The sequence below is a fragment of the Bos mutus genome, chromosome 2 (genome assembly GCF_027580195.1).
Source record: "Bos mutus isolate GX-2022 chromosome 2, NWIPB_WYAK_1.1, whole genome shotgun sequence".
Classification (NCBI taxonomy): Eukaryota; Metazoa; Chordata; class Mammalia; order Artiodactyla; family Bovidae; genus Bos; species Bos mutus.
In genome coordinates, this window is record NC_091618.1 from 8,087,458 (window position 1) to 8,102,397 (window position 14,940).

The 14,940-nt window shown below is 56.5% G+C and overlaps 1 protein-coding gene across 1 annotated transcript in view; it reads right to left on the reverse strand.

Annotated features, from left to right (window-relative positions):
* The window catches only part of RUNX3 (RUNX family transcription factor 3), a 64,659-nt gene extending 55,792 nt beyond the window's left edge, over positions 1-8,867 (reverse strand). Inside the window, exon 1 of the mRNA XM_070383114.1 lies at positions 8,413-8,867. Within this exon, the coding sequence (XP_070239215.1) occupies positions 8,413-8,470 (58 nt within the window). The 5' untranslated portion in view covers positions 8,471-8,867. The remainder of the gene's footprint in view (positions 1-8,412) is intronic.
* Between the last annotated feature and the right edge of the window lie 6,073 nt (positions 8,868-14,940).

A 14,940-nucleotide genomic window follows, 5' to 3' on the forward strand; every position in this document is an offset into this window, starting at 1 on the left:
TCTCTGCAATGAAGGTAGTGGTGCCCGGCACACGGAGCTGTGATGAGGATTCAGCGGGGCAATGGGAACATTTACAGAGATCCCAGGAGGCTGAGATTCTATATCGATAGGAAGGGCATCAGCCAAAGAGGTGCTGGCCTTTCTCACTGGGGCATTTTCCTGAGAAAAACTCTTTCCATACATCACGGGCTCCAGGAGGGCAGGCAGTGTTGTCTGTTTGGTCCGCTCTTGAATCCTCAGTGCCCAGCACAGTGTTTGACGTGCAGATGGTACTCAGCAAATGTCCACTGAACAGCACCGGCTGGCCTACATCGCACCCAGGTCCTGGGCACTGGGCATGGGAGAATCCAGGGAAACCAGCCCTTCCCAGGGAACCCTGTTTTCAGACTGGGACCACGGTACAGGCCACTAGCATTTCCTGAGCACCTGTTATGTGTACGGCTCCGCCTGGCCCAGGGCAGACCCTCGCCCCACTGCCAGGTGGGAGAGAGCCCGGGAGGAAGGCGACAGGCAAGGGGTGTGGGGAGAGGAACAGAGACCAGGGCCGGCCGGCGGGGTCTTAGCTGGACGGGAGCAGACTAACCCCAGGCTGCAACCCCGACTGACAGGGGACCCAGTTCACCTGCTCCTAACAGGGTGGGGCTGCCCCTTCCTCTTCTTCGTTTTGAAAAACTAAAGTTCCCCCCCACTAAATTTATAAGCAATACGTGTTCAGTGTTTAAAACTTTGGAAAACCAGGCGTCTCTGGTGGCTCAGTGGTAATGAATCCTCCTGCCAATGCAGGAGACCTGGGTTCGATCCCTGATCCAGGAAGATCTCACATGTCCCAGAGCAACCAAGCCCGTACGCCACGACCATTGATCCTGTGTCCTAGAGCCCGGGAACCACAACTACTGAGCCCCCCTGCTGCAGCTACTGAAGCCCACTCGCCCTAGAACCCTTGCTCTGCAATGAGAGAAGCCACCCCAATGAGAAGCCTGCACACCACAACTAGAGAATAGCTCCTGCTTGCCTCAACTAGAGAAAGCCTACTCACAGCAACGAAGATCCAGCATGGCCAAAAATAGATAAATAAAAATTTTAAACATTTTGGAAAACCTACAACCATCAAAAGAATTAGAAATAAATGCTCCTCACTATCATTGCATCATGTAGCACAAACTACAGCATTTTTGTGTTTTCCTTCCAGTCTTTTTTCTAAGGCGGACTTGTTCCCACAGGTGGTGTCCTCCGCCCTCTGGGAGGGGACATGGCTGCTCTATAGGGGAGAACCAGGCTCAGTGCCGTGAACCCTTGCTACCTAGGACATGGGGCTCCTTGCTCCAACCATCTTGTCCCTGTTGCATCTTGCTGGCCAGAGCTGTGGGTGGGGGGCTCCCTCCATGGGGGGCAAGGAGGATGGAAGGAAAGTCCTCAGGGGGGGCACTTCTCAGGGCCATAGTGGCGTGTTTGTCTTTAGCCACAGGGCACCTGGGCGAGTTGAGTCTGAGGCAGGGGCATGACCAAAATGGACCTTCCTTCTCCTCCCCATCCCCTTTCCTTTCACCCCTTTCATTTGCGCTCCCCAAGTTTTCCTTCCCTTATGTCTTCTGCTTCCTCTACACCCAGCCATTGTTCTCCTCTTTACAAAGGTGAGCAGATCCCTGAAATTACCCTGCATTCTAAAAAAGCCCAGTGGGCAGCCCTTCACCCCAGAGGGGCCAAACGCCATGGAGGAATTTCAGTCAGATGTTCTAGAGGGGGCTAACTTCGGTCACCTCAGCAAATCATAAGTTATGGGCATCCGCCCACACGTAAGTCTGAACCTTTTGCCAAAAACACTTTTCCCAGACGCAAATGAAAACCCCAAAGAGGAACCTAAACCTTCACACGGCTGTGCCGATTGGACATGAGAGCTCAGACTCCCACCAGCAAGCGTTGTTTCAAAGAACGAGCCAGACGGTGAAGAGGAAGTAAGGGGAGAAGCTGGAACCCTCCTGAGAGTCTGTGTTGGTCCATCCATTCACTGGTCCTTTCAGCCCCCACCACTCCCTCCTCTAAGCCCAACCTGCTCCCAGGAGCACTCCCCTTGCCAGGAGGAGGGTAGGGCACTCCTGAGGCCTGGAGAGGAGAAGGGGGGGAACCCAGGAAGGCTCCCCAGAAGGGGAGGTCTTTAGACTGGGCCTTGAGAAGAGAGAGGTGGGTTTCTCACCTTCCCCATCCAGTTCAGAGTCAGACTCTTGCCCAGGAGGAACAGGAACACTAAATAGTCATAATTTCCATAATTGGGGAGATCTTGCCTCTGCGCCAAGCCCTGTATTAAGCATGCAATATACATGAGCTCATTAACCCACCCAGCATGCCTTAAAGTGGCTACCATTTGTTCTTCCCATTGTACAGATGAGAAAACTGAGTTCAGAGAGGCCACACTTTACCCGTGGCCACATAGCAAGGAAGTGGCGGGACCTGGCTGCCGCCTGGGCTTGTGACTAACTGCGTTTCATATTGGCTCTTCTCCATTCCCGTCTCTTGGAGCCATTGACAAGGGGCCTGACGGTCCTTCTTACAGGCTCCCTGCACTTTCCTCTCCAGCATTAACACCAGGGGTCAGTATTAGAGACAGAGCTGGGGGTTGAGACATGGGAATGTCGGCAAGTGGCAAGTTAGCGAACGGGTCGGCGCACAGGGCCGAGAGTTTCGAGGAGGTGGCCATGCCGAGCGAGCACTCACTATAGACCAAGTGCCATGCAGGCCTTCAGGGCAGGGTTGCCTCCTCTCTTGCAACCACTCTAGCCCCATCTTACGGAGGAGGAAACCAACTCAAAGAAATGAAGTCACGTGTTGGGTCACCCAGCTAACCTAACAGCTTCAACCTGGCCTGACTCCTGAGCTACGTGTGAGGTTGGTCCCCAAGTGGCTGGGGAAAGTCGGTGTTCCTGCTGTGTCCGGGCCTCACACAAGACCACACACCTCTCAGGACCTCAGTTTCCCCATCTATAAACCAAGGCGGAGGTGCTCTGCCTGCCAGCTCCAACGTTTCTCCTGAATTCACTCACTGTTCTTGCTTCTCGCCATGTCTCCAGGTAGGACAGTCTCGCTCCCAACCCGGCTGTGTTCCTCCAGGAGGTGCCGTTTCAAGGAGGGTGGGATGGAAGACTCGGGCTCCAAATCCACTGAGGGGGTCAAACCCTTCCTTCCCACCTCCCTCTGCCCCCCTAACTTCCAGCAGGTAAGGCAGGCTACTGGGCACCAAGGCGCGAGTGACTGACTGAGGCCCAGGCCAGCCTGGGTCTGAAGCACCCAGGAGGCCAGGGAACCCTGAGGGCCGCAGGGTCCTGAGGGATACTGCTGGCAAGAGGGGATGGGTGAGCTCAGTCTTGAAGACTGGGTGAGGTTCCTTAGCTGCCAGTGGGGCACCCCCCTGCTTGGTGGGTTTGAGGAAGGGTCTGTAGACCAGGTATCCCCAGGAGATGGCTGGAGGACCAGCATCCTTCTGCCCCACTGAACCCTGAGCCCGGACTCCAGTGTCCCTGTCGATGAAGGCATCCAGACTGGCTCCCAGGTGAGGATGGGGTGGGGTGAGTGGGGGGGTGCCACTGCCTTCCTGCTCTCAGAGCCTTCTGGAAGGTCAGGCCCTGTTGCTTGGGGGCATCCGACTCCTGGCCCCCATCTCCCCCGAGAGGCCCCCCCCGCCCCCCGAGTAGCCGAGGAGGCCTCAGCTTTGATGCGGCCACCTCCAGGCCAGGGTGTCAATGGGCTCTCTATGTGACCAGTGGGGCTGCTGGGGGCCGCCGGCCGCCGTCGTGGGCACGGGTGAGGCCTGGACACACAGTCCCACTGTGTGGGGCCGCCTCATGCCCGCCCAGACCCTGTGGCCAGTGGGGGGACTCCCAGGAATGCCCTTCCTGCCTGGGGGGTACTTTGGACAGGCAGGGTGGTCTGGGGAGACGGGCGTGTGCAGGGCAGCCTCAGGAGCCGCCGTCAAAGGGGCTCCGCAGAGGTGGCGCCAGGCAAGCGCCGGAGTGGGTGTGGGTGGCTGGCGGTCAGTCCCTTCATCTCCCGGGGCTGTGGGGGAGGGGAAGCTGCCAAGGGCACACTGCTCGGGGTGACCAACCATCGTGGGGTGCCCGGGACTTGGGAGAGTCCCCTGTTGTTTGCCCACTGCCTAGAGCTGAGCAAAGGACACAGTGAGTGACCTCTCTGGTCTGAGCAGCTGCCCCACTGGCTGGTGACCTCTGAGTCAGACTCTGCCCAGGGCCATTCTGTTCACCCCCTGCCTCTGCACAGGCCTGGCTGACACCTGAGAGGCCATTTCCCATTCCTTCCAGGTGTCTTCAGGCGCAGAGCTGCCGGTCAGCTGCCCACCGCTGTTCGGAGAACCCCAGCCAGACAGGCCCATCCTAGTCCCCTTCCAGCAGCTCATCCCTCATGGCGCCCCCCAGCCATCCCAGGAGGCGCCTGGCATCAACACATCCTTTGCTGCTTCCCCACCTTGCCCCTTGCCTGGGACATCCTTTCCCCGTTGGTCACCTCCTCAGCCTGCAAGGCCCAGCTCCAGCAGAACTGTCTGGCCAGTCGCCCTCTCTGATCCCCCAGCCCTCTTGTTCTTAGTTCCTTATAACATTTATCCCATCCCGGTGCAATTTTCAGTTCACCATCTCTTTCTACACCAGACCGTGACTTTTTCAAGGGTGGAGAGCCTGACCTAGTCACCCTTGCAGCTGAGCTCCCAGCACAAGGCCAAGCTCAGGATAATTTGAAAAATGAAAACGTTTAGCAAGCGCTTACTCTGTGCCAGGTACCCTGCTTGTTTAATTCTCTCCAGAGCCCATGAGGTTGGTGTAATCATCGCTCCCATTTTACAGATGGGGAAACAGGTACGGAGAGGTGAAGCAACTTGCCTCGGGCTATGATGCTCTGAAGGGCGGAGGCAGGGCTTGAGCCTGGAGTGTCTGATTCCAGAACCCAGCCTGAATCTCATTATCTCCTCCTTGATGAGCGTATGTGGAATTACTGAGTCGGGGAAAACCTCTACCTCCCTGCGATTCCTGCATGTGGCAGTTTAGACCCATTTCCTCCAGTTCCCTCCCTGGAGGGGCGCCCTCCCTGAGTGTCCTGGGGAGGGTGCATTTTGGGGGTGCTATGAGGGGGGCCTGCTGCAAGAGGACACCCCAGCGGGTGCAGAGATAGGCCTCGGGGGAAGATCCAGAATGAAGGTGCTGGCCCTCCAAGGGCTGTGGACAGGCCCCTGGGCATTCCCAAGCCATAGCCCCGTTTGTCCAGTGGGGACCCCAAGGCCCAGAGACTGGGCAGGACTTGTCCATAGTCATGCAGTGTGTTCTTAGGCCTCAGCTTCCCCATTTGTCAAAGAGAGGATTCATACCCCTTCTCCTCCCTGGGAGAATCCTCGGGAGAAGAGATGGGAGAAGGCGGAGAAATGCACCCCAGGAGCCCCCTTCGCCCCCTCAGTGCCTGGGATTCTGCCATCAGTCTGCCAGCTCTGTGGGGTAAGCATCGCCCTCTTCTCGTCCCCTCCTCACCCTCTAACTCAGGTGGGGATCAAACACCTCTCCACGCTCTCCCCATCCTCCCAGGTGGCTCAGTGGTAAAGAATCTGCCTGCCGCTGCAGGGGACACAGAACACCCAGGTTCGATCCCTGGGTCGGGAAGATGTCCTGGAGGAGGAAATGGCAACCCACGCCAGTATTCCTGCCTGGAGGATCCCATGGGCAGAGGAGCCTGGCCGGCACATGTGCACGCACGCCAGGCTCTCCCCAGACCTCGTCATCACAGAGAACTGAGAGGAGTTCTGGAATCCAGAACCCAAGTCGAAAAACCTCTCAGGAGGTGGTGATGTCCTGAGACCCGCTTGCTCTACCACTTCCAGCTAAGGAACTAGGCCCGTAGGCCTGAATTCAGGGCCTCCATGGACTCGGCAGGAAACACATGACGTCTTTCCTTTCACTGACCTCTAGCTAAAGTTTAGCATCTTTTTTCCACAGTGACTTTGTCGCCCGTGGAAATTGCAGACATCCTTCAGTCTCCTTAGGGCTGTCACGATTCTCCTGAAATACTGTGTATGCCCTTCCCTGTCGCATCATGGCCCTTACTGTCCCCACTGAGAGGCCCATGGTCACGGTGTCACACACTGGCTTTTTTTATAGTTTGAAGACAGCGTTTCTATAGATCTGAGGTTTTTTTTTTTTTTTTCTTCATAGTTCTTTGTATTTTGTTTTATGCATTTAAAAATACAATTCTGAGGCGTCCATAGGCTTCCTGAGAGTCCGCAAAGGTCCCCGGCTTCCGGCAGGTTAAGCGTGGATTAGCATGGAACGAGCGCTGCAGGACCCCAGGGTTGGATCTCTCTGGGGACAGAACTGGGAAACCTCTGGAGACAAAATTTGGGAGGCAGATCCGTCTAAGTGAGTGGGAACTGTTGGGGGGGATAGAACTGGGCAAGACAGGGGGCCAGATGGTGTGGACAGGACATGGAACTTCAGGGAAAGCTTCAGACGGCAGACAGAGCACCCCACCCCACCCCCACCCTAGCTTACCAGATCACCCTCCAGGGATCAGCACGCTCTACCGGGCAGGCTCCCAGCTCTGTGCACACAGCCAGCCCAAAGCCACCAGCTGTCCCCTCCCTCTCCCTCCGGGTCACCTCTACCATCTCTCAGGAGCCCACCCTAGGTGGGTGGCCCTTTAGTCCTGGCTCCTAAATTTCCTTTGTTTTGAGCTCAACGTTTCTCCATCTTGCTCACGGAGGGAGAAGTACAGATTACAAAGACCCAGCAAATGGTTTTTATAAACTCCTATTTTCTTGCCACAGCACTGCCTTTAATTAGCTCGCAGGACTACAAAGGGAGCAGCGTTATAATAGGAGCCGCTGGAAGGAAGGAGCCCACGGCGCTCGGCTCCCAGACCCAGGGCTGTTGCTGGTCACCGGCCACAAGCAGGTTTGACAGGAGTGCCCCCACCACAGGGATGGCAGCCCCCACAAACCGCCTCTCCCCAACTCAGCCCCCCGACTGCAGCCGCACAGCCTGCCTCAGCCCCTCTCCAGGGAGGAGGGAGCGCGTCCAGCCCTCAGACAAGCCCGTGCAGAAGCCTTTGAACAATAAGCACTCAAATGTGCCTCGGTCCCTGCACAGAGCTGGCTGCCCAAGGACTGGCTTGGAGTCAGTCCACAGCGGGACAGGCAGATGGGCAGATGGACAGTCAGACCGGCTACTGCATCTCAGCTGACCACCTCAGCAGAGCAAAGGCAAGGCCTGGACCCCAAACCCTGGAGTTCTGGCTTCCACTCCATCCCTCTATTCCAGAGGAGAAGTCGTCCCAGTGTACAACCCCGAGGCCCTGCCCTCACACACAGGCCATTCCCAGCCTCAGGCAATCAGAATGTCACAGCCAGAGGGGCCTTCATTTGAGGCACAGAGACGTTAAGTAACTTGTCTAAGGCTGCCCAGCAGGGTAGCCACTGATCTTGGCCTCAGGGTCTCTTGACCCCTGATCCCAGGTGCCACAGCCCCATCTGGGCTCCCACTAGTGAGGGGGAAGGCAACAGGGTGTTGTCTGAGGCCCGGGTACGTCACCTCGAAGGTCCAGACAGAGGCAGGAACAGTCTCCCCCTGAGTTCTAGCCTCAATCAGAGGTTCCCAGTGGGGCATCTGGGAACTAAATCCTTTTTGAGGGACATGACTTAGACCTCTGGGTCCCTCTAGGCCATATATAGAAACAACTGATTTCTCCCCATGACCAAATCCACAGACCTTCCTGAGGCCTGCTCCCCGCACTCTGATCCAGGCTCAGGGCCACCCAGAGCTGCATGCATTCCAACAAAAGCCTGGACCCCTTTCTCCCTCTGCTTCCCTAGTCCCAGGGGTTCCTCGGAAAATGCAGAGTTAGGGGAAGGTCCTTGGGAAGGTCTCTGAGTCCACCAATGTAAGACTTGCCCACTGCCTGCTCCGCGGCTCTGGGCAGAAGCCGGCTGGGCCCCTGGGGGATGGGAGAATCTGAGTATCTCCCTGAGCACAGGTAGAGGGTCTGAGCACCCCAGAAGGGCCAGGGGCTAGGGTTTCAGGGCCCCAGAGCCCCCCGGGGGAGGCAGGAAGCCTCGTGAGGTCACAGGGACACCCCCGTGTCCTCTCCACCTCACGACCCTCGGAGCTCTGGTCTTTGAGGTCTTGAGGTCTCGTGGTATCCATGACCCTCACCACGAACGGTCCCCACCAGCTGAGGATAAAAGTTCACAAAGATGTCCCACTCCAGGAGACCACGGAGGCCACCAAGCCCAGTTCCCACCTCCGGCTTTCAGAAGCCAGCGGATTTAGGTAACCAACCCTGGGCCCTTGAAGGCAGCCAGGGCGGGCGGTGGAGGGTCGTGGTCCGGGGCCTGGCCCCAGCTCCCCACCCAAAAGGGCGCTCATTACTCACCGCGGATGAAGGTCTGCGAGTAGGTCGAGAAGGAATCGAAGATGCTGTTCGATGCCATGCCCTGCTCTGAGGAAGGCGAGGTTTCAGCCCTTCTGAGGGTTGGGTTGGGATAACTTGGTTGGCTGTTGTTTTATTTTTTCCTAGCTACTTTTGAAAATAAAGTGGGGGGGGGTTGCCTTTTGTTTGTTTTTTTTTTTGTCGTTTCGTCCTTTTCACTCCCCCCCCACCCCCACCTACTGCTATGAAAAAGAAAAAAGGAAAGAACGCGAGAGTGTGTGTGTGAGCGAGAGAGGAAAAAAATCCCCAAGGAAAGTAAGTTTCTGTTTGTACCCAAGAATTTGGATTCCCGGTCCCACAGGAATGTCTCGCCACAAATTTTCAACAGAAGCGTATGCAGAGTGTATCATTAGATGGCGGGAAGGGGCCTTCGGCAGCCAGGGCAGGAGTCGCGGGGCGGTGAGAGCAGAGGCAGCCCAGCACCAGGCGCCACGGGAATGAATGAATGAGGCTCGCCCCCGTCAGAGCTCAGCTCAGTGGGTGCGAGGGCGGCCGGGGGTGGGAGGACCAGGAGCCAACCAGCTCCGGCGCAGGGCCCCCCGAAGGCGGCCGAGGGCCTGGCCTTGTGGTTCTGTGGTTGAGGGACCAGGCCTTCACGGTGTCAACCCAACCTCAGCTCACAGGATGCAAGAAGCCAGCTCGCGGCCTTGGCCCATTGGCTGGGCAGCAGTCACCTGGGCCGTGATGTCACAGCCTCTTAGAAGATCTTGTGGCTGCCTCACTCCCTTTTTAGAAAAAAAAAAAAAGAGAGAGAGAGAGAGAGAAAAAAGGGATGGCTTTTATTTGTGGGGCTGGCCTCAGCACGCGGCCCAAAAGCAGAACTGAAAGCGGCTGGGGCAGGAGTGGCTGGCTGGTGGTTTGGATCCTGTGGAAAACTCCTTTTTAATGAAGGCCAGTGTGGGCCCAGGTAGCAGGGAGCCCCAGGAGCCCGGATCCCTCCAGGCACCCCCAACCCTGGGCTGTGGGTGGCTGTCAGCCGGCCATCGTCAACCAATTCAGTCCCAGAGAGGTGTCCACGCGTGTGGCTGGGTGACACTTCGGGGAGCTTTTATGGGAGTTGGGATCAGGCACCAAGGGGGAAATACATGAAGGGGCGTCACCAGCGCTCACGCTGGAGCCCTTGGGCCTCCAGAAAGGGCTTCCTAGGGGCTTGTCAAGGGGCCTTGTGCAGAGCCTGGGGTCTGAGGGCTGCACTCAGTCATTCAAGGCCCTTTGCTCACTTTGCCCACCCGTGCATCTCTATGGGGTTCTCTGTTCCAGCCTCATGTGCCTGGACTTGCCTGCCTCTAGGCCTTTCCTCTTGCTCTCCGGTCCCCACTGCCTCCAACCCTCCCGCTCCCCCTCTGCCGGCTCCCAGTGTCCTTCGTCAGCCCCCTGAATCCTTCAACTCCCAGAGGGACTCAGAAGTAGAAAAGACATGGAGGATGATTCAACTCCACATTTCCGTGTTTTCCCAGAAGCCAGGTCAGGCTTTGGGGGGAGGGTGGAAGCTTCACCATTTCCCTGGAAAGCTCTACTACTCTCCCATTTCATGGGCCAGACCACTGAGGCCCGAGACATTGAAGTCAGCTCATGCAAGGCCACACAGTATTCTGAGTGGGATTGGAATGTCAGCTTCTGGCTCACCAGGCTGGGCCTCAGCCACAACACCCCAGGGCTCTGCAGTGTCCTCTAAGCCAAACCCCGAGGCTCCCAAGAGCCCTCTGCAGCCTGGGCGCCACCACCCGGCCTCTCCTAGGGAGCCCAAGCTTGGGCCCAGGCTCCGTCATCTCTGTAGGCTAAGACAGCGGAGAAGGGGCATCCGGGGGAAGAGGAGCTTGGCCCAGGTCCCAAGGAGACTTGCTTCTGCTCACCGCCTCCCTGGGTCACCTGGGAGTGGCGTGCCCTTGGAAATTCGCCGTCTGTGTCTCACCTGCGTCCTCCTGGAAACTCAGTCTTCTGTTCCCTAGTGGCAAGTTGCTGGGGGTGGGGGTGGGGTTCTAACTTCTCCAGGTAGGAAGCAGGTTTAAGTGAAATGTGCAGGGCTCTGAGGTCAGATTCAACTTCTAGTCCAGCTCTGCTGAACCCCAGCTGCAACGCCGTGGGGCCAAGTCACTGCCCTCCTCTGGGCCTCAGTTTCCTTTCCTGTAGAATGGGGATAACACATTTCTCGGAGGACACACAGCTAAGTGAGGACGCCGTGAAGTCTGGCTTCCTTGCCTGAGTCTGGGTGATGTAATTCGGGCTCCGTTATGAGTAAGTGCAGGAAAAGAGCCATCACGGTCACACAGGAGTATAGACTGCCCCTGCTGGAAACTCATTGGCTGGCCTGGCCTGGGCAGGGCTGGGCGGTAGGGATCGGGGTGGGTCAGCGGCACAGCCGGCCAAGGGGCCTTGGCCTCCTGGCTAAATTTGGAGTGTTTTGGAGTCTGCCATGTTGTGAAACTGATCAGAGATGAAAACAACTGGAAAGACCCCCCTTTAACAGAATGGAAACTGAGGCCCCCAGAGGGGCAGAGACGCACTCTGAACTCACCAGTGAGTCAGTGGAACCCGGGCCCCTTGCTTCCCTGCCCAGGAGCTGTTTCCACTCTGCCGCCGCCGCCTCGAGTTTCTAATGTACCACCCTACGCACTTGGCTGTTTTTTCCACACGTAAGAGTGGGCTCCCCCATAACACCTATAATTTGGTCACTCTGAGGGACTCCCCCTCCCTGGGAAGCTGAGTTCAGACCCAGGGAGGAGGGGGGCCCAAGGGGGTACATGTGTGAGGCAGGTGGCTTGCTGCCTTCCTGGGACCATGCAGCAAAGGCCTGCTGGGTAACGAGCTTGGTTTCTCCCTCAAGAGGCTTATAATCTCCACGCGCCCTTTCAAAAGCATGCACCAGTCTTTGCACGAACCTCTGAAGGCTGCCCAGGGAAGAACCTTCCTGAAGCCTGCCTTTGGTCCTTATGAGCTGTGAGATCATGGGCAAAGCCTTTTTCCTTTGAGCCCGCTTCCTCGCCTGTGAGATGGGACCCACTTACAATTGCAAAGAGGATTAAATGAAAAACATACTGTGAGCATGCCCGGCACTCAGTAGGCGCCCAGTTCCCAGGACTCCCGTTGCTGCCACTTCTGACCATGCACCCTCTCGGTATGTAGTGAGCAGTCGAGTGTCCTCTTGTTCTCCACTAGAAAAAAAATATCTGGTACCACAGACGCCTCTGAACCATTTAATCTAAAATTTTGGTTGAAGAAGGAAATCACTGAAAAAAAATAGTGATGCTCCTTTTTATATGTTTAAGTTTATCAATGTGTACCAAATGGCCTCCCTCTTGTTCTTCTGTCTTAAATCAACCCAGAAGGAGTCTCCTGCGACATCCAGGTTTGTCCTCTTTAACGTGGAACACAGACGTAAAAATGCTTATGAAGCGATTAGCACCGTAGCAGTGCTGAGCCTTTTGCCCAATCTTTCACAATGTTTCACCCACACTTAATTCAGCTTAGTTTTTAGCAACTTGCCTTCAATGAATCTTTCCAAGGTACTCAACCTTGGAAAGTGTTCATAGAGACAGACACCCCCGCTTTGCCTCACACCACCCATAACATCACATCACCGCTAGTGAGGGTCCAGTGACGAAAACAGAAGCCACTTAGGGTGACGGAAACTGAAGGAAGGACCTTAGTTCAGGGATTATTGGAAACCCAGGTGATAGAAGAGCTGAGAAGACAAACAGAGGTGGGGAGGAGCCCCAACAGCAGGAAGCCACCGCCACCCGAGGGACACAAGGAGGAGTGACGTCACCAGTGCCCCCAGCGGAAGCAGGAGCGTGGAGGGCCAGTCTCGCATTTACTGGAGCCACAGAGGAGGCTCAGCCGCCATGGAGAGGCCCCTGAGACAAAGAGTAAAGAAACTTCTCCCCTCCTCCCATCCTTCCGTCTCCTCCTGGTGCCTCCCGATGGCTGAAGGAGCTGGAGCAAACTGACTCAGTGGAATCAGATCTCTGCATTATAGAGTCAAACAGGAGAGGGAGTAGATAGATCTGAAGGCAAAGTGGCCCCAAACTGGCATGGTAGCCCCTGGAGTTCTGTAACCATGGAAACCCAATGGGGGTGAATGGGTATGGGAACAAAGCCAACTGATGTTTGGCAAGTTGACAGCTCAGTGGGCTGGTGGGGCCAGAAGGTGTGGGTCCCAGTGAGGGACCTGCCACCCAGTCATATATCCACTGGTATATTACCCCAGAATTACCCGTGAGCTCCATGGACCATTTACACTGGGGTCAGTTAAGAAAACACCTACTGTGAATGGTGACGAAATTCGTTTTCTTAACCTGTGTGCAGAGCTGATGGTTTCACTAGGGCTTTGGGTGACTGTGACTGAGGAATTACAAGCACTGGCTTCTAGGCCTGTCTGTGAACTTTACAAAGATGGCACATTTCTGAGCCCACTGGACCCTCCCAACCACCTGTGGGATAGGTGTGTCTCTCTTCACTTTTCTGATGAGGAAAAGACTAATCCCAGGGATTAACCCCACGTTTTAGTTTCTAGGGGTCAGCAGAGCCAGCTTGCAGCGAATAGCGAGCAGATTTGAGGTGGGCACTGGTCTTCAAGTTCAAACTCCAGCTTTCCAGCAGTCAATCACATTGCTGGGCCCAAGGAAGGTGCTGGAATGATATTTGATATCTACTGCAGGCTTCCCCAATGGCTCAGCAGGGAAAGACACCGCCTGCAATGCAGGAGAAGTGCATTTAATCCCCGGGTCAGGAAAATCCCCTGGAAAAGGAAATGGCAACCCTCTCCAGCATTCTTGCCTGGAGAATCCCACGGACAGAGGAAACTGGCAGGCTATAGTCTATAGGGTCAAAGAGTCGGACACGACTGAAGCGACGAAGTACACAGGCTGCCCAGGGGGCTCCACCTTCAGAGCTGAGTGCAGAGATGTCCAGATGAGATGTCCCCGCCCCCAACTCCATCTTCCCTCTCCCCACTAGCCAGGTCACCACCTCTTGATCTATCATGAGATCAGGGTAGCAGATGAGTTCTGCAAGCATGCTGCCTACCCAAGGGGCCAGGATACCCAGATCAATGATCATCAATGATCATCATAAGAACCTACCAGGTGGGATCCACATGATGAGAGCTTTCTGCACAGAATCTCCAGTGGTGGGCTCTCAGGACGGCCCCCCATGCAAAGTGGTCTTCCGGCCATCTCTTGGGAGCAGTCAGAGAGGCCAGGAGACCCGCCCAAGGGCACCCAGTTTGCAGGTGGAAGAAGCAGGATCAAACCCAACCTGCCCACCATCCGCTTTCTGGGCTTCTCCCCACCCCACCCCCAGTTTCTCTCTTTCCTGTTGTTTGTTTCAGAAAACTGCTCAGGGTGCCCCCTTCAGAACTGCCCCCTCCCTCTCCCCCACCTTCCGGTCTCAGCCCCCTTCTGCAGGCAGGCCTCCCTTCGCTGGACCCCTCATTGCCATCCCGTGGAGCTGCCAGAGGCTTGGGGGTACTGAGGACTATCCTGTAACCATCTTTACTCTCAGCATCTGCTTCACCAGGGACCTCCACAGCTCCACACCGTGGCTTTTCCTTCCGCCTGGAATTCCACCACTAGCGCACGTTTGGGCTTGAATATATTTCAGCCACAAGCTCTCTGTCAAAAGAGGCAGAGAGAAGTGGGTGGAGGAGTCACAGAGCCACCTGAAGAGGGAAGAGCCCAGGCTGGGCTGATCAACTGCCCCCTGGAAGGGCTTGCTGCCTCCCTCTCTGGACTGAGTTTCCTCACTACTTAAAATCATGACCCCCGGGTCCCCCATTCCACTGCCCCCCGCACGCGAACACCCTGGGCAGACACAGCCAAGATGGTTCTCTCCCTTTTACAGCTGGGGAAACTGAGGCTGGCAGAGGCGAAGGGCCTCACCAGTCTCAGGCGTGGTAAGAGGGAGTCAACAGCTGGTCTGCTGCCGCCACATCCAGCCACCCCCAGGGCCCCCCTTGACTTCCCTTGTCTCCCTCAAGTGCCCCACGAGGGAGGCCGAGGTGCTGGGGTCTTGGGAGTCAGGAGAGCTGGGCTCAGGTCCCAGCTCTGGCACTTCCTGACTGTGTGATGCTGGTGTCGGCTGGTCCTTTCCCAATCTCACTCCTTTCCCTCATCTTCGAGATGGGGGAAATCAAAAGCCTTTCTCTCCTCCCAGGGTGGGCAGGTGAGGAGGGACCACCCCGGGGAGGAATACACGTAGGCAGTTGGCTGGAGTAAGCTGTTTTCTGGCTCTTAGACGAGCCTCTGTAGCAATGCTTAAGGCTGCTGTGTGTGGGGTCGGGGGCAGGGCAGAACTGGGCCGTAGGAGGGGGCGTGTGGCTGACTCACCACTTCCCCAGGGTCCTTGGTGCCCCCCTGGCAGACCCCTGCCTCCAGCCCAGTCCCACCAAGGCCCTGCCTGGGTTCTGAAGGCCGACTCCAGTCAACGGCCACCTGAACCCAGGTCCCCAGGCTGTGTTCCTTTGAGAGCTGG